Here is a 20,489-nt window from a genome sequence, read left to right as displayed (position 1 = left end):
AGAACTCTGCTGCTCGCCTCCTCACCCGCACCTCCTCCCGTGAACACATCACCCCTGTCCTCAGAGATCTCCACTGGCTCCCCATCCCCCAGCGCATTCAGTTCAAACTCCTCACCATTGTGTACAAGTCCCTCCACAACCTGGCCCCCACCTACCTCGCCTAGCTCCTCCACCACCACACCCCCGCCCGTGTCCTCCGATCAGCTGATGTCAACCTCCTGTCTCCCCCTGCCAGGACTAAACATAAGACCTGGGGTGACAGGGCCTTCTCTGTTGCTGCCCTCACCCTCTGGAACTCCCTGCCCAAACACATCAGAGACTCATCCACACTCCCCATGTTTAAAAAAGCCCTGAAAACCCATTGTTAGAGAATTTTGTGTTAGAAGTATTACTCATTTAAAGTATGAATCATTTAAAGTATTAATCATGATACAATATAAGATTATCAACATTGCTTTGTGTTTTGTTCAAACTGTATGTAAACATGAAAACATCAGCTGATCTTGCTGATGCACCAGCTGACTCATTAAGAAAATGTACCTGGAGAAACAACTAGTAATGGTGAACATCATGAGGTTAACACAGGACTCTGGGGAATTGCTAGAGGCTTTCTACCACCTGGAATGTGAAATCTGTGTATAATGGGGGGCTGTGTCAGTGGAAGCTTGTCAGTCATGAGATAACATGTGAACAATAGGTACTGTATTCAATGTAACCTATTGTATGATAATTGTGTGCTCTACAATAAAAGGGCTTTGGAGAGAAGAGAGCTTCAGTTAGGATAAGACAGGCAGCTCTCTCCTACTCCTTGCGCAAGTAAAACGAACCACTGTGTCTCTGGCGTGTTCTTTAATGATTGAGGTCAGGGTAAATTCCCTGACACCCATGTCTTAAAAAAAAAAAAAGCTTTCATTAACTGTCTTTTTCTCTTGTTTGTTGTTGTTTGTCTTCCCATGTAAAGCGTCTTTATCTTGAAAAGCGCTATACAAGTGTATTATTATTATTATTATTATCTAATCTGGAGGTGATGAATCCGTGGCTCAGAGAAAACTTGGATGTTGTCTGTTTCATTGTAACTGAATCATTCTAATTCTCGTAAAGAAGATAAATATTTTCTTATGTATACTGCCCCAGGGTAAACCAAGACTGTGTATGTGTGTGTGCACAGGCTGCTTCCTGTCTGGCCTGTACCTGGAGGGAGCAGACTGGGACATGGAGCAGGGCTGTTTGGTTCGGAGCAAACCGAAAGTCCTGGTAGTAGAGCTGCCCATTCTCCGCATTATTCCCATTGAGGCTCGCCGCCTCAGACTGCAGGTGATGATGCAAATCAGAGAGGCATTTTAGGCTTATTTCTCACAGGAGGCTCGCTCTTCTCTCTGATTGGATAATCGTCTTGACAACCAAAACACCACATAACATAACATTACCAATGCAATGGCAAATGTTATGGTAACTAAGAATAAATAAGCATTATATTATTGTTGACAGTAAAAGCAGCATTTGATTTGGGCATGTTTACTTTCACAGATGGGGACTTGTGACTGTGACTTGAGTCAAACTGGAGTCACTATTTTTAGGACTTGAGACTTGACTTGATAAATTGGACTAAGTCTTGGGACTCGACATAGATTTGAAGGTCATTGACTTGGGACTTGACTTGGACTTGAGCCCTGTGACTTGAGAAGACCCAGTGCTTCTCCTAAAAAAATACATGTTTTTAGAAAATACTTTTCTCTTTTCACTTGATAAATGTGGTGCTGAATTTTACAGGAACAAACTGAGACATTTTTCTCCAACTTCTGTTTGTTACTTTGGATGTAACTGAAGTACGGTGATATGGTATCCTCAAATGTACTACAGTAATATACAATACAACACAGTATATACAGTACAGTACAATAGACTAATATAAAGTACAACACAGTAAAACAGAGGGAACTACAACTACCTTCCATTTCAGTGCAGACTACACAATAAAATAACTATTATTAAGCATTTTTAAATCTGAATTCTTTCTGTTGTGACCATAATGATGCAGATTTTGTCAAGACTTTTAAAAAGGAAAAATTTGCATTTCTACAACTCTATAAATACTCATATAAATGCACAATGAGTTTTTAAGAACAATTTAGTTTAAAATTAATATAAAAGTCAAAAATCTAAACTATATTTGGTTCTTTGGTTTAAAGATCTGAAATGACTTGAAGCTTAAAGCAGACGACGGACTTGAGGTCAAAGACTTGAGACTTACTTAAGACTTAAGACAAAACAATGACTTGGTCCCACCTCTTTCTCCTTCTTTGTTTACTTTACAGAAATGGGTAATAGGGATAAAAATAAATATTACAAAAATATGTACTATGCATTTACAGTTATTCTTTAAAAAACTGTTTTGTTTTTAAAAGTCTATTAAAATTAAGCTAACGCTTATACATAGTAACTAGAATGTCACAGGTGCCTGCACAGTCTCAGCTCCTAGTCCTTGTAAATTGTAAACTGATGAGTGTGATTGTTTGATTGTTGTGCTACAGGAGAGCCTGAGGACCCCCGTGTACACCACGTCTCTGCGCAGGAACGCCATGGGAGAGGGCCTGGTGTTCGAGGCCGACCTGAACACGGCCGACCACCTCTCCCACTGGGTGCTGCAGGGTGTCTGCCTCTACCTCAACACAGACTGAACCCTCCACACACACACAGCCTCAACACAGACCGAACCCTCCACACACACAGCCTCAACACAGACCGAACCCTCCACACACACAGCCTCAACACAGACCGAACCCTCCACACACACAGCCTCAACACAGACTGAACCGACACACCCGACACACACACACAGCCTCAACACAGACTGAACCGACACACACACACACACAGCTCAACACACACAGCGACTGAACCGACACACACACACACAGCCTCAACACAGACTGAACCGACACACACACAGCCTCAACACAGACTGAACCCTCCACACACACACAGCCTCAACACAGACTGAACCCTCCACACACACAGCCTCAACACAGACTGAACCGACACACACACACAGCCTCAACACAGACTGAACCCACACACACACAGCCTCAACACAGACTGAACCCTCCACACACACACAGCCTCAACACACACACACAGACTGAACCCTCCACACACACACAGCCTCAACACACAGACTGAACACACATCAACACACACACACAGCCTCAGCACAGACTGAACCGACACACACACACAGCCTCAACTACAGACTGAACCGACACACACACAGCCTCAGCACAGACTGAACCGACACACACACAGCCTCAACACAGACTGAACCGACACACACACAGCCTCAACACAGACTGAACCGACACACACACAGCCTCAACACAGACTGAACCCTCCACACACACAGCCTCAACACAGACTGAACCGACACACACACAGCCTCAACACAGACTGAACCGACACACACACACACACAGCCTCAACGACACACACACAGCCTCACTGAACCGACACACACACACACACAGCCTCAACACAGACTGAACCGACACACACACAGCCTCAACACAGACTGAACCGACACACACACAGCCTCAACACAGACTGAACCGACACACACACAGCCTCAACACAGACTGAACCCTCCACACACACACAGCCTCAGCACAGACTGAACCGACACACACACACAGCCTCAACACAGACTGAACCGACACACACACAGCCTCAACACAGACTGAACCGACACACACACAGCCTCAACACAGACTGAACCCTCCACACACACACAGCCTCAGCACAGACTGAACCGACACACACACAGCCTACATGGACAGTAGAAAGAATGGAGATTTAGAATTCTGTAAATTAAAGATTTTATTTGACATTTTCCTTCCTGATTTGATTTGTTGTTGACATTATCTGCCACTATTACTTTGATCCAGTACAAGCCTTAAAACCTGGATTGGTCCTGTTCTAATCCTGGTTTAGTTCAGTATTGAAAATCAGATTCTAACCCATACTATATCTTCTATCCTTACTAATTTGAGAAGGTATCTTTACTAAAAACATCCCATTCACAGGGCAGAAATGAGCCTTTCCTGAATGTCTTTAGAATGATTTTGAGCTGTATCAGAACAAGTAGAAGAGCACATATATACTAGTATACACACATGGACCACTGAGGAATCCCTCACATATATAAGGACACATGGGACTAGAAAAAAAAACTACTATTTAATGTTGAAAATTACATTCTGTTGGTTAAAGAAAAATGCACCAAAATCATCATGAAGTACTATAATTTAGAGCTCTACATGGCACACATTTTTTGGGGGGGATCAGAAGTTTACCCTGGACACTTAAAAAAATAGCAAAATATTATTCACATTATTAAATCCATGTTTGAATCTATTACCTCACATTGGATTTTTTCCAGGTACACCTTGCAATACCGTAAGGCATGAGTGGAAATTCAAATGCTATAGAGCTTGAAAATTGCAATCCGAGCTCCAGTATTGGTAACACTTCCCACTGTGATTAAGTCCTGTATTACACAAAATGGATTCTTGTGAACTTTTAGTCATGTTGGAACATTGGTACCTCCCAGAGCTGGGGACTTGCAAGTCATGACTTGGACTCAAGTCAGACTTGAGGTACTATTTTTAGGACTTGGGACTTGACTCAGACATGAGGCCTGTGACTTAAGAAGACCTGATGCGGCTCCTAAAAATATATGTTTTTAGAAAATACTTTTCTCTTTACAGCTGATAAATGCGGTGCTGAATTTTACAAGAACAAACTGGAACATTTCCCTCCCACTTCTGTTACTTTGATTGTAACTGAAGTACTGTGATCTGGTATCCTCAAATGTACTACAGTAATATACAGTACAATACAAAGGGTACTACATAAAACCTCAGTACTTCCTTCCATTTCAGTACAGACAAAATAGCTGTTATTTAGCACTTTTAAATCTTAATTCTTTCTCATAATGATTCACACTAAGACTTTGTCAAAACATTTAAAAAGGAAAAATTGCATTTCTACAACTTGTATATAAATATGCCAGGAATATTTTAAGTACAATTTAGTTTAAAATTATATAAACTGCAAAAATCTAAGCTATATTTGGTACTTTGGTTTAAAGCCTTGAAGCTCAAAGCAGACAACTTGGACTTGACTTGGACTTTGGGCCAGTGACTTGGACTTGCCTGTATTTGACTTGGGACTTGATATGGACTTGAAGTTAAAGACTTGAGACTTACTTCAGACTTGGAAAACAATGACTTGGTCCCACCTCTGTTACCTCCTCAAAAAAAAATACCTGGAGTGGTATTGTTTCATTCACACATTTTAGTAATCCTGGTTTATTAGTCTGTTTACATCTCCAAAGCTCTAAATGTTCATTAGTTTGGCAATTCGAGAGCTGAATTTAACCAAATGATTCTAGTAAAGGTGTATGGAGTTTAAAAACACAGTGGAGCACTTCCTGTATTGTGTTTGTTTGAGAGAAGAGGACAGCCTGAATATGCAGAATTTCTGTGTTAAACATGTGTAAATGAAACAAAACAAGAACTCCATGTCTGTTGTTGCTGAGGGAACATAGCAGAAAACAGCATAATATATGCACCAACCTCACGTCATGGGCCCTTAGAACCATTAATACCCAAAGCTGGTGCAACTGGATACTGATCAAACATTTTATTTAGTAGAAATTACTTGTGAAATGATGGCAGAATTTACAACATGAGCTGCAGCAGTTACAAAACCAACAGAGGCACTTCTGTAGGAGAAACGACCTGCGAATCTATCTGCACTCACAAGGAAACATCACATTAGTCATACAGAGAGGTGGAACTAGCACGTTAAAAATCAGTGTGTGGACATGAGACAGCTTTGCGAAGTATTCAGTCAGTCGCATAGTGTAGCAGTGTGGCTCCTCTCATTTGAACATTGTATATACAGGGTTTGGCCCCACATTACTTTTGGAAGCAAGTATCAAAGTGGACAGAAGACGGAAAGACTGCCTTCACACCTGAACTCAGAGCACACACACACGCGCACACGCACACGCACACGCACACACACACACACACACACACACACAGACACACACACACGGCAATTCAAGTCAAATCTCATGAGCACTGGACACAAAAGGTTTCAGAAAGAGATTTCAGATCAAATTGATGCAAGCAGATGTCCAGTGGTTATTTGTCCAGTGTGGCTCATTTAAAATCGGTCTGTAGTCTGTAGTGTAGACTTTTATAGCCAAGTCCTGGCACATGATCTTGACAGTTCATATTTCCTCTACTAAGTGTTTCAGGTGCACTATGCAATGGCCCGTTTTCATCAGCCCTATGTGGCCTAGTTGTGTTTCCATGGAGCTAAACAATAACCGCCTACCTTGATTCTGCAAATAAAGTTCTCATTCATTTTTCCCACAGACTTTCTGAGGAAAAAAATAAGTAAATGTGCCTTTTGGACTTAAAACAACCGCATCATGTTAGCAAATAGCTGGTTAGTCTCCACAGTGCCTTTGACCTCTTAATATCAGAATTTTTCAAAAAGTCTATGGGAAAAAAACATTTACATTACTCTTGTGCTGTATCCATGGCCAGTCAGTGACCAGTCACCGAGGCTGGTGGAAACGGGACTTAACTTTTCTGGTGGAGACTCTGCCACTGTAAGGCTCAGAATCACATGGTCCCTCACCATTTGATACATGGATCACAATACATGCAACAATCAACACAGCGCATGATACTGCATGATAATGATATATCACTAGTTTCAAAAAAAAAAAAAAAAAAGAACTTTTAACAACAGTAGGCTTTTTCTTTGTTAAACCATTACCTGCAGAAACATAATCTAAAATACACCCATCATCAAACAATGTGTCAAACTACACTGTAACATGACTGTCACAAAATATAGTCATCATGTGCTGCTGTATCCATATATTAATCACCACATTGTTATTCACCATTTACTGCTTAGCCTGGAGCGGATGGCATCAAACTTATCTATCTTGTGTTTATTCAATAACAGCTGTTTTTATTGCTAAGGAAATACTTGAAAGTGCATGCATTCTTGCTGGGGATCACCTCTCCACAGATGATAGAAATGTTTAAGCTACACTGTGGAACACTGCAGGCAGAGCAAAAGCATCTCCATGGAGACAAGCATGTGTTCGATCCTCTCCCAGAAAAGTTACATAGTGCACCTTTTTCATAAAATTAAAATTTTAAATAACCTGAAATCCAAATGATGGCCAGCTGAGCGCACAGGGCAGCAATAAAGCTCCCATCCTGATCTCCTTTATATTAGAATTTTACACAGACATGTTACTGAGACTCAATTTTACACACTCCATTTCTGTGCACTGTCCCAGGCTACAGAGTTGCGCTGGGTGGGCCGGATGGAGTCAGTGTGGGCTAAGGGGAGTGCATCAGTCACAGCTTGGCTCGTCCCGGCTGCAGCTGGAGAGTCTGGAGCTTCATGGCCAATCCCATGTTTCCTGTGATCTTGAGTTTGCCCTGGAAGAACGCCTAAGGAACAGAGACACAAACTGAGGTCTAGGACACACGGCATTGTATTTTGTCCTACTCAAGCGACGCTCTACAAGAGTGCAGGGCGCGTATCCCCATCAGTATACATAGAAAGCGTGCAGCTGTTGTTGAACTGTACATTTGCCACAGTGTGCTGGAGCACTTCTGTATTGTTTGAAGGAGCACAGGTTCACAAAGACTCTTAATTGGTGCTTTGAATTTTACTTTGGAAATCCTCACGTTTGGCATGGCCACACGGTGCATTTATTTTCATTGCCTGTCCTGTGTCTGGGCTTTCTCACTGTGACTGTGTTGTGGTTTGAGTGTGAAACTATAAAACTATAAAGCGGCACAACACAGAGCCTCAGTGCTCTGAAAATATGGGTCTTTGCAAGTGTTCCTCTCCTCCTCTCTGTCTCTCCTCCTCCTCCTCCTCCTCCTCCTGTCCTCTCCCTCTCTCCCCTCTCGGTCTCTAATCCTCTCCCTCCGTTTCTCCTCTCCTCCTGAAGTAGAGTAATGCAGGTCTTTTTCTTCCATCTTAAACTATGAAATCCATTAACAGAATGTGCTGAAAATACAGGTCTGATGACTGACCATCTGAGGATTCATCTGACCGGTGAGCAGGGCCAGCAGGTCAGCGTCGGACATGGCGATGGTGCAGTCAGCTTTCTCTGCTGCAGACAAACACTGAATTTATTTATATCATGACCTCAGGAATTGATTATCGATTAACTGCATAATCTTGACATCCCTAGTGTGGATTACAACTGCATAACACTCAGCAGTGGTCAGTGCATTTCACCTGTGTTGTTGTGCACATTGCCCTTGCCGTTCTTCACATCCACGTACCAGGTGGCCTCCTGACCATCTGGCCCGTCCTTCACTTTGAAGGCAAACACTCCTCCGATCTTCTTGACAAACTGCTCCCCCTCCTGACAGAGCACAGTAACAGCAGTGTGCAAAGTTTAACGTTTGTGTGTATGACAAATGTATGATGGGTCATGTGATGCAAGAGAGAAAGGTTTAAAGTCCACATGACAGGTAGGTTTGTTAAAGTAAAAAAAAAAAATCTGATACAAATCGATACTAAAACTAGTATTGAAACTGGTACTGATTTGAGCAGATACTAAAAAAACCCATTGGATGACAGAAATAAACCTTTCCTGAATAGCTGTAGAATGATCTTGAGCTGTATCAGAACATGTATCAGACATAGACCAGTTCATGCTCATGAACACTATGGAACCTATCTGGACCACTGAGGGATTACACACAGAAGACCACATGGGAACAGAAAAGAAAGAACCACGCTTTAATGTTGAAAATCACATTATATTGTCTAAAGAAAGACTATATTATCATTGAGTCTATTCCTTAGGATTGAAATAGAGTTTGAAATGTTTGTATGGAGACAATAGAATTAAAATAACATGATGGTTATACACAGTTTGTTTGAGTGGACTTTAAACTCTATCCCAGTGTTTGTGTACAGGCAAAGGCTGCTGGCTCAGGTCCATTACTCTATATATGTTCTATAGTAACAGGAGTAGCAGCAGCACTAGTAGTACTTCAGCTATTTGCTTTTTTGTCTGCATATAGGCTAACCCTACACAATACCCCTGTGGCCATAAGGTGTTTGGTGGGTTGAAGTGAGCAGGGATGTGAGAAGGACTTCTGACCTCCTGCAGTTTCTTCTGGATCTCCTGGAACACTGCATGAGCCTTGAAGCCCTCCAGACCTGCATTGGCACTGGTGCTGACGGCAGCGACCCTGTACGGAGCAGAAACACAGAGAGAGGGGGGACAGTGAGAGCAGCAGAACCCCAGAATCTCCACCTGCCCTTCACCTGCCCTTCACCTGCCCTTCACCTGCCCTTCACCTGCCCTTCACCTGCCCCTCAAATATCCCATGACCCAAAAACATTGCCCCACTGACTGTAAAAGTACATGTGTGTCATGGTTTAGTCCGGCTTTTGTCCGGACCGCTTATCAAATTCTTTCTTGGAGTTAGATTAGAGATGGAAAGGTATTGTTTGAGGAAGTGCTCATATTGTGAATGCTATATTTGAATACTGAATATAGCATATACTATATAGTAAATTAATAATTAATACTCTTTTTGGAACGTTTTATTTAAGTGGCATTTCTACACGTTTACTGGCAACTTTACCCATTTTAGCATTTCATATTTGTCTTAAACCTACATTATGCGTTTAGACCTGGGTTAGGCGTGAGGGGAGGAGGGGGCACACTGACCTGGGACAATGATCTAAGAACGTGCGGCAGTATTTGACTATTTCTCAGACAATAGAGAGAGGAGAGATGGGCCTACCCAGTGCACCGATCAAGTTGTACACCACCCACTCCCCGGCTCCTCACAGTGCCCCCACTTTCCAGTGCCTCTGTTACCCGGGCCCCACAGCCGAGGAGCAGTTGATGCGCCCACGAGGATTTTCTAATCTACAGGCCATCGTGAGCAGGCCAGAGCCAGACCGAAGTTCGAGCGGCTTTTGCTGGTGAAGACCCCTGACCACACACACCAAGGGTCAGTCCGATAAACAAGTCCTTCAAATGTTTTGGTCTCACAGGTCCAGCAGAGTCAGGGTTTGTTTGTGCACTCCAGACGAGTAAACTTTGGTGCGGTAGCTCCTGTCCGACCTAAAGTGTTCCGATCTCTGTGACTGCGGAGCACAACACCACACTGCGCACGGACAGAGGCTGGCGCTCACCTGGACTGAGGGGCGGGCATGCTGGACACACGAGCGACGATGACCTGACGGTTCTAGCGATGACAGCCGCGGTTACTGCTGCTGATGTTCACTCTGCACACACTTCCGGGGTCCTCTTTGATCACGTGGTCAGACCAGAAAACGCGAGGCCACGCACCAAAGCTCGCACACGGCGGCTCAGGCACAGCGGACACACGCGTCACGGTCCGCTCCAGAGGTCCGGTCCGCTCTGACCCAGCTGTCAAACGCTTTTTCTAAGCAACCAGCGCCAGTGGCCTGGGGGTACAGATAAAGGCAACTAAATATGTTTATACTTTCCCCTATCAGGGTAACTGTCCCTGTGGGCCAGCGCACAACCAGTGTACAATACACCTCCACAAAAGATGCACAAAAAATCTTTTTCAGTAATAACATTTACAATATCTGGTGCTACTGAAACGTAGAATAGCTAGGTTAGCCTAGTACCAGTCATAAACGGGGCTATTCCGGGATTAGACCAGGATAGGACTAAACAAGACCTGATATTTGTTTTTTCAATATTTGGGTAAGTTGAACAGGACTACCCTGCATGGAAGTTCTAGCAACATCACGTCTGTCAGTCTGCCCGGGCCAATGGTGATCATTGGTGGACATTTACCACATGACTGTGAAGAAGAGTGTACAATCCCTCAGTCTTCCAGGTACAATCCACGGCAAAAGGAGAAATTCAATTGTCAACTGGACAATATTTTATTTAGGTTATTTTGGAATTTCTCCGTTTTGCTACTGTGAAGAAGAGTTTCATCTTGTGAGTGATTAGTTGAATAAAACATGTGAGAGATAAACAGCACCAGAAGGTTGTGTCATCTGAAAGTAAATGGCAAGAGTACTGGAAGCAGAAGTGCACTTTATTAAGTAGAACTACAAAGTAGTAAAATATGGGTGAGTGCTCTGTGTGCATAAGGTACAGTCCAACAGTAGAAGCACAGAATGAACATAGCTGGTCATACAATACAGAACACTGGAATTCTTGGGAGAATATAAAAATAAATAGGTTATCATTTCTATATCCAGGGCTTCACAGTCACTTTCAAGATGTTTCATAGTTGCACATTTTCATCTCAGGCAAAGCAATAACAGGGGTAGGGAGACATGGGCAAAGTCACAGAGCTACAGTCTGTCTTCTACATGTGCATAAACAAAGAGAAACTACTTTTTGTGCTCTTTATGTGGAAAAGTCTGGGCCTACTGCATCTTCACTGTAGTGTGTAGGGGTCACACACAACACAAGACTGTAGTCAGTCACATGGGTGTAGTAATGTGTAAGGGTCACACACAGGGCTGTAGTAGTGTGTAAGGTCGTTCTCAGAACACCATCTACCCTGTGATCATTTGAAAAATTCAGAGTGATAGATATAGGGTTCTAAAATGTCACAAAGCCACTTTTCAAAATTAAACCACGTCAAGGACAGCTCGCCGTTTCAGTGAAATTACATAATTGAAGAGGTGCCTCTCAGATCTGCAATTTTGAGCAGAAAGTCAAGATCAGTTTCTATTTTTTTATGTCTAAACTCTAAACATCCATTATTGTGGTTTACAACTCAATGTAAACGATGATCTACATATGTTATATTTTAAAATGAAATACCAGAAAAAGCACATGTCTTTTTACACAAATAAACAACTGCTGAGAACCAACGGTTCCAAGATATTTCTTGCATTTAATTTATACCACACACCCTTTTGGCACTTGTGTTAAGGTCTTTTTTTCCATCAATAACATTTTATCAATGCCAATGATATATTTCTATAGGATAAAAGATAGATTTATAGTTTTCTTATGAATGATATTTATTTAAAAGGCGCTTTAACAGACCTCATCACACTTCATTTAAAATGGAAAATCAATAAATGCAATACAACAGATCTATGTCTATCTCATTTAGGCAGAGACGAAGGCTTTTGATCATCAACTCGAAGAAAACTAATATGCAGTGTGTACACGTTAGGACACAGCAGGGGTCCTCCTGTCCAATGACACACTCAAAGGTCAAGCCTGGGGCTGGGACATGCTGTTGGTCTTTAGAGAACCACACAGACTTAAAACAATATATGACATCATGAGTAAACTATAGTCAAGCAAAGGTGGTGAACTAAAAGGCATTTGGCAATGTGATGTGAACTCAACAAAAAGCTAATGGAGGGTGTGGAACATCTGAAATCATTTTTAAATGAGTTGATTCATTTAAAAAAAAACATTAAAATAATTAATATTTTCTAAATAAATACTTGCTTCACTTCCAGCCAGAACAAACTTCTCTCTAAAGAGAAAAACAAAGATGCAACTATGCCCCATGTGCCTTTATATGATTTGTGCTCAGGGTTAGCTCTCACTGCAGAGTCTGGAAGAGGAAACTGCTCTGGTTGGCTCTCAAAGGGCTCACTACTGTGTCTGGTTAAGATAGCCCCTGCAGTAGGTTCTTGGGGGCCCCTCATTGTAGTGTCTGGTAGAGGTAGCCCCTCCGGTAGGCTCTCAGGGGGTAGAAGGTGGCCACCACAAAGCGCCCATCGAAGGTGCGTCCCGTCAGCAGCCTCTGGGCCTCTTTGGCGTCACTGGAGCTGGAGTACTCCACAAAGACCTGCCTCACACACACAGACACATGCACACGTGCCCAGACACACAGACACATACACCCACACACACAGACGCATGCACACGTACACAGACACACGCACAGAGACACGGAGACACACGCACATAGACACACGCTCACAGATGTGCGCAGACATGCATGCAGATGCACACAGAGACACACGAAGAGACACGCACACACGCAGACATACGTACGCAGACGCATCACACAGATGCACACACACGCACACAGGCAGATGCACACGAGCAGACGCACATGCAGACGCATCACACAGATGCACGCACAGGCAGATGCACACGAGCAGACGCACATGCAGACGCATCACACAGATGCACGCACAGGCAGACGCACACGAGCAGACGCACATGCAGACGCATCACACAGATGCACACACACGCACACAGGCAGACGCACACGAGCAGACGCACATGCAGACGCATCACAGATGCACGCACACGCACACAGGCAGACACACAGACGCACACGAGCAGACGCACACGAGCAGACGCACACGAGCAGACGCACACACGCAGATGGACGCAGACACACAAACACAGATGCACGCACACACGCACGCACGCAGACACACGCACATACATTATATTGATCTGGAGGTGTGAGATATATTGAAAATATTGTGAATGCTGTTTTGAAGATATGCTAAATTTGAATACTGCCTATATTTTGTATTTCTGCACGTTATTCCACAGAATGTCACACCTTGAACATTTTTTTTTTACTTTGAGAAAGTTCACCTCTAAAATAAGTTAAATAAGTTTAATGCCATACTGTGGAGAATTCTAAGCAAAGCTATGGGACCTTCAACAAATCCTGAATATGTTTTAGGATCTTTCTGTTGAACCAACAGAATATTGTCTGAATATTGTTACTGGGATACAGCTACTGCCAAAAAATGCCGTCCTTATTGTGATTTGGCTCTTTCAGAACCATCTGGTGATTTCCCTGTGTGCAGTCCCACCTGTCCTTTGCCGGGGTTCTCTTTGGGGATGAGCAGAGACACCACAGAGCCATACTTCTGACACTCCTCCTTCATGTCCTCCAGGATATCTGAAACACACACAGCACACGGGACAAATGGAGTAGCAGTCACAAACATGCATGATGCTACAACCTGCTTTAAAGACCTACTACTGCATTTTACAGGATTTATTTATTTTATGACTTCAATTTAGAAATTATAGGAATTATCATAATTGAAGAATTATCATAGATTTATGATAGAAACTTAAATTGTGGTTTCAAGGATTTACTGAACAAATACTTATAGAAGTTAACCCTGACAATAGTTTTTATTCAGTCAAAAGATATATAACATTTATATATAATATTTTAAAACAAATGATACTTTTTTGAAGCAAAATTTCTATATTGTTTGATATAGAAAAGCAACTTTTGGTTATGACTTAAACATTTTAGTTTTTATCTAATATTTTTCTTATAACCACTTTTTGTCCAGTTGCCTCAATTCGGGAATTTTGAGCATTCTAATAACGCAGTATGTTACAGATTCTTGACTCTCTTAAGCGTTCTCAAACTTTTTCTGGAAATTTAAAAAAACATGCCCATCTCTCTCTGTCTCAGCTCTCTTTCTCTTTCTCTCTCTCTCTCGTTCTGTTTCTCCATCTTTCTTCTCCATCTCTCCATCACTCCTCTCTGTCTCTCCTCCTGTCCCTCTGTCCTCTCATCTCCCACTGTGTTCCTCATAGGTCAAACACTGGTAAGTTTCTACCTTCATACTCGTCCTCATTATGCAGGTGGCTGTCATCGATGAGGTTGAGCAGGCGCAGGACAGGAGACGGCAGCAGCACCATCTCCTCGATGTGTGGAGCTGTACACACACACGGATTTAGATATTTGATAAGAATATATAATCCTGATGAGTACAGAAATGTAAGTCCTTCTTGCCCCCTTATTGTCCACAAGGGTGGACACTTACCAAAAGGGATACTGAAGAAGGGGCTGAGCAGTGCTGTAGACGCAGTGCATCTCTGCTGAGGGCTCTTCAGCAGCATGCTTTGAGACAAGGGAACAGTAAAAGGATCAAGAGAACTCCCAACTCTAGGTACCTTTTACTGTAATCTAATATTTTGATAGAAATAGAGTCACCTACTGTATCAAGAAATGACCTATGAACTTGGACATCAAGTGTTTCTCAAGAAGTCACTGGTATAGTTTTGATTCTATAGGTGCAGGAGCATGAGTGTGGACCATTACTGTACTGTTGGCTTAGCATGTGGTGCACTGTCACCTGGTTTTGTATAACACATAGTTAAAAGTCTTCTCTTTGGATTTCCCTTTGGTGTTGATTTGAACTGTGTAGGTCCACATTAGGTAGCTTAGTCTAACACCATCAGGTCACTCTCATGTTGTGGTACCGTGTGCTTTAACCACATTTTCACTGTTGGCTTATCTAGCTCACACACACTACGTGCCATTACCCTCTGATTAATTAGCAGTCAGCCTTAAAACTAGACTTTATTTAGCCCAACCTGCTGCCTCTATATGCATAAAGCTTCATTTAAACACTTTTGTTTAATGAGGGTACTGACAAAATGTGACTACACAGCTCTCTTGCAGTTTGTAGTAAACAGGTTTGTGGATGACTTCATACTAAATTCAAATGAGATATTTTGAGGAAAATAATCAAAACTGACCCTACATATAGGCCCAAAAATATTGGCATTGGAGCTCATCAGCCCTCTGGATTCTAAACAATCTCTATCACATCAGCCATGGAAGAAAAATACTGGTCCATTTCTTGTTACAATAATATACAATGAAGCTCATGAGCTAATTAACAAATTTAACTGAGAATAATAGTGTTTGCAATAGCAAGGGACAAAATGCAAGCATGCAATATGGCCACATAGTCATGTGAACATAAAAGAGACCAGGAGCAGTCAGATTGTCAGGAGAACACATGAGGAACAGTCAGATGGTCAGGAGAACACATGAGGAACAGTCAGAGGGTCAGGAGAACACATGAGGAACAGTCAGATGGTCAGGAGAACACATGAGGAACAGTCAGATGGTCAGGAGAACACATGAGGAACAGTCAGAGGGTCAGGAGAACACATGAGGAACAGTCAGATGGTCAGGAGAACACATGAGGAACAGTCAGATGGTCAGGAGAACACATGAGGAACAGTCAGAGGGTCAGGAGAACACATGAGGAACAGTCAGAGGGTCAGGAGAACACATGAGGAACAGTCAGAGGGTCAGGAGAACACATGAGGAACAGTCAGAGGGTCAGGAGAACACATGAGGAACAGTCAGAGGGTCAGGAGAACACATGAGCAACAGTTAGATGGTCAGGAGAACACATGAGGAACAGTCAGAGGGTCAGGAGAACACATGAGGAACAGTTAGATGGTCAGGAGAACACATGAGGAACAGTCAGAGGGTCAGGAGAACACATGAGGAACAGTCAGAGGGTCAGGAGAACACATGAGGAACAGTCAGAGGGTCAGGAGAACACATGAGGAACAGTCAGATGGTCAGGAGAACACATGAGGAACAGTCAGATGGTCAGGAGAACACATGAGGAACAGTCAGAGGGTCAGGAGAACACATGAGGAACAGTTAGATGGTCAGGGGAACATGAGAGGAGCAGTCAGGTCACGTAAAAGTCACCTCTTGATCAGGTCTCGGAGGTGGTACACAGGAATAGCAGGGTGCGCCTCACTCTTGCTGACGAAGATCTTGTCAATAACAGCTGCACTATTGTCCTGAGGAAGGCAGAGGTGTTACAAATCGCAGGAACAACAACTATTGGATCATGGAATGCTCTTCACTATGCCATCCCAGTGCAATAGCAATCAAGACACCAGGGCATTCATTTATAAAACACTGAGCTGAATCTTAAAGAACAAGTGGGTTCCTCACACCATTTCTGCTTAGTAGGGTTGTCGAGATACAAACATTTTGAACTCTATTTCGATACTATGGAAAAGACCTGATACTTAATACCATTTTTGATCCCACGATGGTGATAAAAACTATTTCTTTAAACAATAGGATAGATAGATACTTTATTGATCCTGAAGGAAATGCAAATATTGGCAGCAGCAACAATGAAACTAACATAGCAGTCCATCCTCTTGCCTTCATCAGCTATAGGGATGCGTTATACAGATCTACGACATGTGCAGGCTATGTACATCATTAGTACATAGTATATATTCCCATGTGTCCTTATATATGCGTGTAATCCCTCAGTGGTCCGGGTAGGTTCCATGTTGGTCCATGTGTGTATACTAGTCTCTGTGCTCTTATACTTATTCTGATACAGCTCAAGATCGTTCTAAAGACATTCAGGAAACACTGATTTCTGTCCTGTGAATGGAACATTTTTATCATTGACAGGCACAAATACAGAAATGAGCCTTTCCTGAATAGCTTTAGAATGATGAGCTGAACACATAGACCAGTGTACGCACATGGACCAATATGGAACTTACCTGGGAAACAGAGACAACACACATACAAGGACACGTGGGAATAAAAAAAAAAAAGTACTGCTTTTAATGTTGAAAATCACACTCTATTGTCTAAATGAGTGTTCTTGTTATCACTATGGTACCAGAATTTATACTGAGTATATTCAGTTTATTCCTTACTTAGTATAGAAATTTAGAGTTTGATGACGACACTATGACACTATGTTTACACAATATTGAGGAATACAAAGCAGATTTGAAGTGACATGTACATGTGAGTGTACCTCCCATCCCTGTGAGCGCACTGTGTCCTTGAGCTTGGCTCCTGAGTACATCTCCAGGAGGATGCCCAGGCTCCACAGGTCCAGTGCAGTGCAGCTCACCTCCAGCTACTCCGCTCAGGGTACTCTCTCACATCCTGCATTTCAAAAACATGACACATCTTAAATGATAGTAATAATAATGTACTTTACAAGAGTGTCAAAGTGTTTTATGTAGTCTGGAGCCAGCAGCCTCTCCACCAGCTTTTATTATAGTTACTCAACACTTTCACATAAACAGAAGGAGCACCAAAACCAATATCAGAAGGAGCTAGAGCTCTGCCAATGGAGATACTGCTGCCATGTGGACAATGAAAGTCATTACACATAGGATCATTTATAGAGTATCTTTACAATTAGCTCCGGTTGGAAAATTCATATGCCCAGTTCACAAAATGAGGAATAATATTTCATTGATACCTAAAATGTACATTGTTTACTGCTGAGAGAACAAAAGAAAGCATGGACCATTTTATTTGTAGCGCAGAAGCAGCAACCACAGGGCAGGATACAGGAGACAGGAAGTGCATGCTGTTGGAGTCTCGGACCTGTCGGGTACACTCACGATACATGGAGACCGTGGGGAGAGGAGCTCACCTGGTTGCCCTGCCCTGCTTGAAGCTGAGGCCGAAGTCGATGAGTTTGAAGCACTGGTCGTCTGCACTCCACAGGATGTTGCGAGGTTTGAGGTCAGCGTGGACATAGCCCTCTGTGGAAAGCTGAGCCTCTCTGTGGAGAAAGGCCAGAGCCTCCAGCACGTCTCGAGCACAGTGCTGCACTAGCCACATGGAGTGGCCCTGCTGCGGCCTATGGGACAGAAAGCATACAAGCCCACAAACAGAGACCGGGGTGCACAGATTCAGTTTTTTCTGTTATGATAACAATAGTAATACTGTGGCTTCAAGTAACTGCTGTTATCGGAAATAAACTGATACCAGTGTAGGAATGGCCTTTTTTCCCCAAAAAAATACAGTTAAGTTCTAACAATATTGATTCAGTTGTGTTCTGTAACTGTTATTTAAGTAACTATTGAACAGCTTTGTATGAATAAAAGTTCACACATTATGAGACTTTCTGGGCCAGCATCAATCTTATTACATTCACTTAATGGCCCATCCACGATATCAGCTGAACCAATATCATGGAGCCGATACGCGATCCAAATTTTCCTGGATCAACGCCAAAATTCGAAACCAGTATCGGTACTGGTGTATCCCTAAACTGAGGTGCTTTGAACTAGTGCTCCTTTATAGGATCTGAATCTTTTGGATGCGTTCCTTTCTGTTCAAAAGACTGGCTCTTTTATACTTAGTTATAAGACAGAAACCAGGTGAGAACTAATTTTTATCTACAAACTGACAAAATGACCGAGGCTCAGACCTGTTTAAATAGTTCAAACTTGAGTGTTGCACTATAATAATTATAATTATTATAAAAAATTAACAGTTACTAAGACAAATATTTTTTTTGTGACTCGTGTTGCCTCCTCTGCTTCATTGCTGATTCTTGTGTAGGTTCAGAGTTAAAGCATAAAAGCATACTTTTTTTTTTCTTATTAGATTCAGTTCCAACTGTTCTTGTGAAGGAATTGTTCAAAAAAGCCAGCTTGTTCACAGATATCACATAAAGCCATGCACGAATGCCTAGGATGTGTCCCACTGACCTGTGGCAGTGCGGGGCCCCGGCCCTCAGCAGCAGCTCGGACACACTCACGTCCAGCAGCTCCAGCAGCAGACAGCGTGTGGGCACCCCTAGGCTGCTGTGGTGTGTGAACACTCCGTACAGTGTCACTGCAACAACAACACAGCACACACCGAGGTCATATGACGTACGTTACACAGGTTTTTGCGGTGCTGTCACTGTCAGACCATGATGTGCACCCGCACTCACATCATGAGGCCGTGCCTCTCTTATGGAGGCAAACAATGTGTGTAGGTGTGTGCATGCGTGTGTCGTAAGTGTACCGATGTTCTTGTGTCCCTGGATCCCTTCCAGCACGCTCCTCTCTTTGTGGAAGCCGTAGTCCCCTCCATGAGACTCGGCTTGAAACTCTTTGACAGCTGCGGTGCTGGCTCTCCCGGAGCTCACCTGGTACACGGAGGCGGACACCCCCTGCCCGAGCCGGGCTTGCACAGTCCAAATTTCCCCAAAGATCTCAAACAGCACCGGCTTTCCACTGGGCTCCACAGAGGAGTTAGCGCCGGGGCCGGGCTCTGCGGGGCCGCACTGGGCCATCACACGCAAACAGAAAGGCTGATGACAGGCTGCAGCAGCTGCACGGACATGGCACCTCCCCGGTCCCGTGGAGCCGACGATCAACACAAAGGTCTGGCGCACACACGAGCCACCGGAGAACTGTGCTCACACCCGACCGAACACATAATACCCATCCCGCAGAGTTTAGGCGCCGTGTTTACGACATTCCACGGCAGAAACAGCAGCGGCCCGAAGTTGGCAGCTACTCTGAACAATGTTAAATATGTTCCGACTCCGGCCCGGACCGTGCTTTTCAGTGCACTCCTGCCTCCATGTATGGTTCTATCTGCGCGTACAAATGACAGTTTACTCCTCACACCATAACGCGCGCGCACACACACACACACACACACACTGCGCACACACAGACACTGCGCGCGTGCGTGCACACACACACACACACACACAAACACACACACAGCGCTTTCGGAACCAGCGCAACTTTTCTCAAGTTTGGTCTAAAAACAAACAGACTTCCGCTTGACCCATTCTCACAGTGCTCCAGTCTGCTCTCTTGTGGAGAGGAGTGGTTGCATACCTTTTTT

General features: G+C 43.4%; 3 protein-coding genes across 3 annotated transcripts in view; 1 reads left to right on the top strand and 2 right to left on the bottom strand.

The window, feature by feature from the left end:
- The window catches only part of dnah10 (dynein axonemal heavy chain 10), a 116,446-nt gene extending 113,723 nt beyond the window's left edge, over positions 1–2,723 (top strand). Inside the window, exons 77-78 of the mRNA XM_055164728.1 lie at positions 1,169–1,314; positions 2,532–2,723. Of these exons, the coding sequence (XP_055020703.1) occupies positions 1,169–1,314; positions 2,532–2,678 (293 nt within the window). The 3' untranslated portion in view covers positions 2,679–2,723. The remainder of the gene's footprint in view (positions 1–1,168; positions 1,315–2,531) is intronic.
- A 2,959-nt stretch (positions 2,724–5,682) lies between these two features.
- On the bottom strand, positions 5,683–10,427 carry LOC110162841 (sterol carrier protein 2-like). Its single transcript, XM_055165110.1, has 5 exons — positions 10,276–10,427; positions 9,227–9,317; positions 8,350–8,479; positions 8,142–8,221; positions 5,683–7,547 (listed from the first exon to the last, which is right to left on the bottom strand). Exons 1-5 carry the CDS (start codon positions 10,293–10,295, stop codon positions 7,452–7,454), a joined length of 417 nt encoding a protein of 138 aa, XP_055021085.1. The 5' UTR covers positions 10,296–10,427; the 3' UTR covers positions 5,683–7,451.
- Positions 10,428–11,141: 714 nt separating this feature from the next.
- LOC110168998 (U2AF homology motif (UHM) kinase 1) lies at positions 11,142–20,412 on the bottom strand. The gene is given in 9 exon segments (XM_055164976.1): positions 11,142–12,893; positions 13,888–13,976; positions 14,659–14,757; positions 14,866–14,942; positions 16,563–16,657; positions 17,653–17,757; positions 18,189–18,495; positions 19,352–19,478; positions 19,653–20,412. Coding segments are annotated over 9 exon segments (1,317 nt in total). The 5' UTR covers positions 19,924–20,412; the 3' UTR covers positions 11,142–12,746.
- Between the last annotated feature and the right edge of the window lie 77 nt (positions 20,413–20,489).

This window comes from Boleophthalmus pectinirostris, unplaced genomic scaffold (assembly GCF_026225935.1).
Source record: "Boleophthalmus pectinirostris isolate CB_2022bp ecotype Guang Dong unplaced genomic scaffold, ASM2622593v1 HiC_scaffold_7, whole genome shotgun sequence".
NCBI classification, from domain to species: domain Eukaryota; kingdom Metazoa; phylum Chordata; class Actinopteri; order Gobiiformes; family Gobiidae; genus Boleophthalmus; species Boleophthalmus pectinirostris.
The sequence above is the reverse complement of the archived record's forward strand: the minus strand, read 5'-3'. Positions and strand labels throughout refer to the sequence as shown.

Bases quoted from the DNA above. Each gene is read 5' to 3' on its own strand.
- LOC110162841 (XM_055165110.1), bottom strand. From the start codon at position 10,295: ATGCCCGCCCCTCAGTCCAG. The intron at 8,480-9,226 runs GTCAGAAGTCCT...GTGCTCTGTCAG, and splicing joins TCCAGAAGAAACTGCAGGAG to GAGGGGGAGCAGTTTGTCAA. The intron at 8,222-8,349 runs GTGAAATGCACT...GTTTGTCTGCAG, and splicing joins CAATGTGCACAACAACACAG to CAGAGAAAGCTGACTGCACC.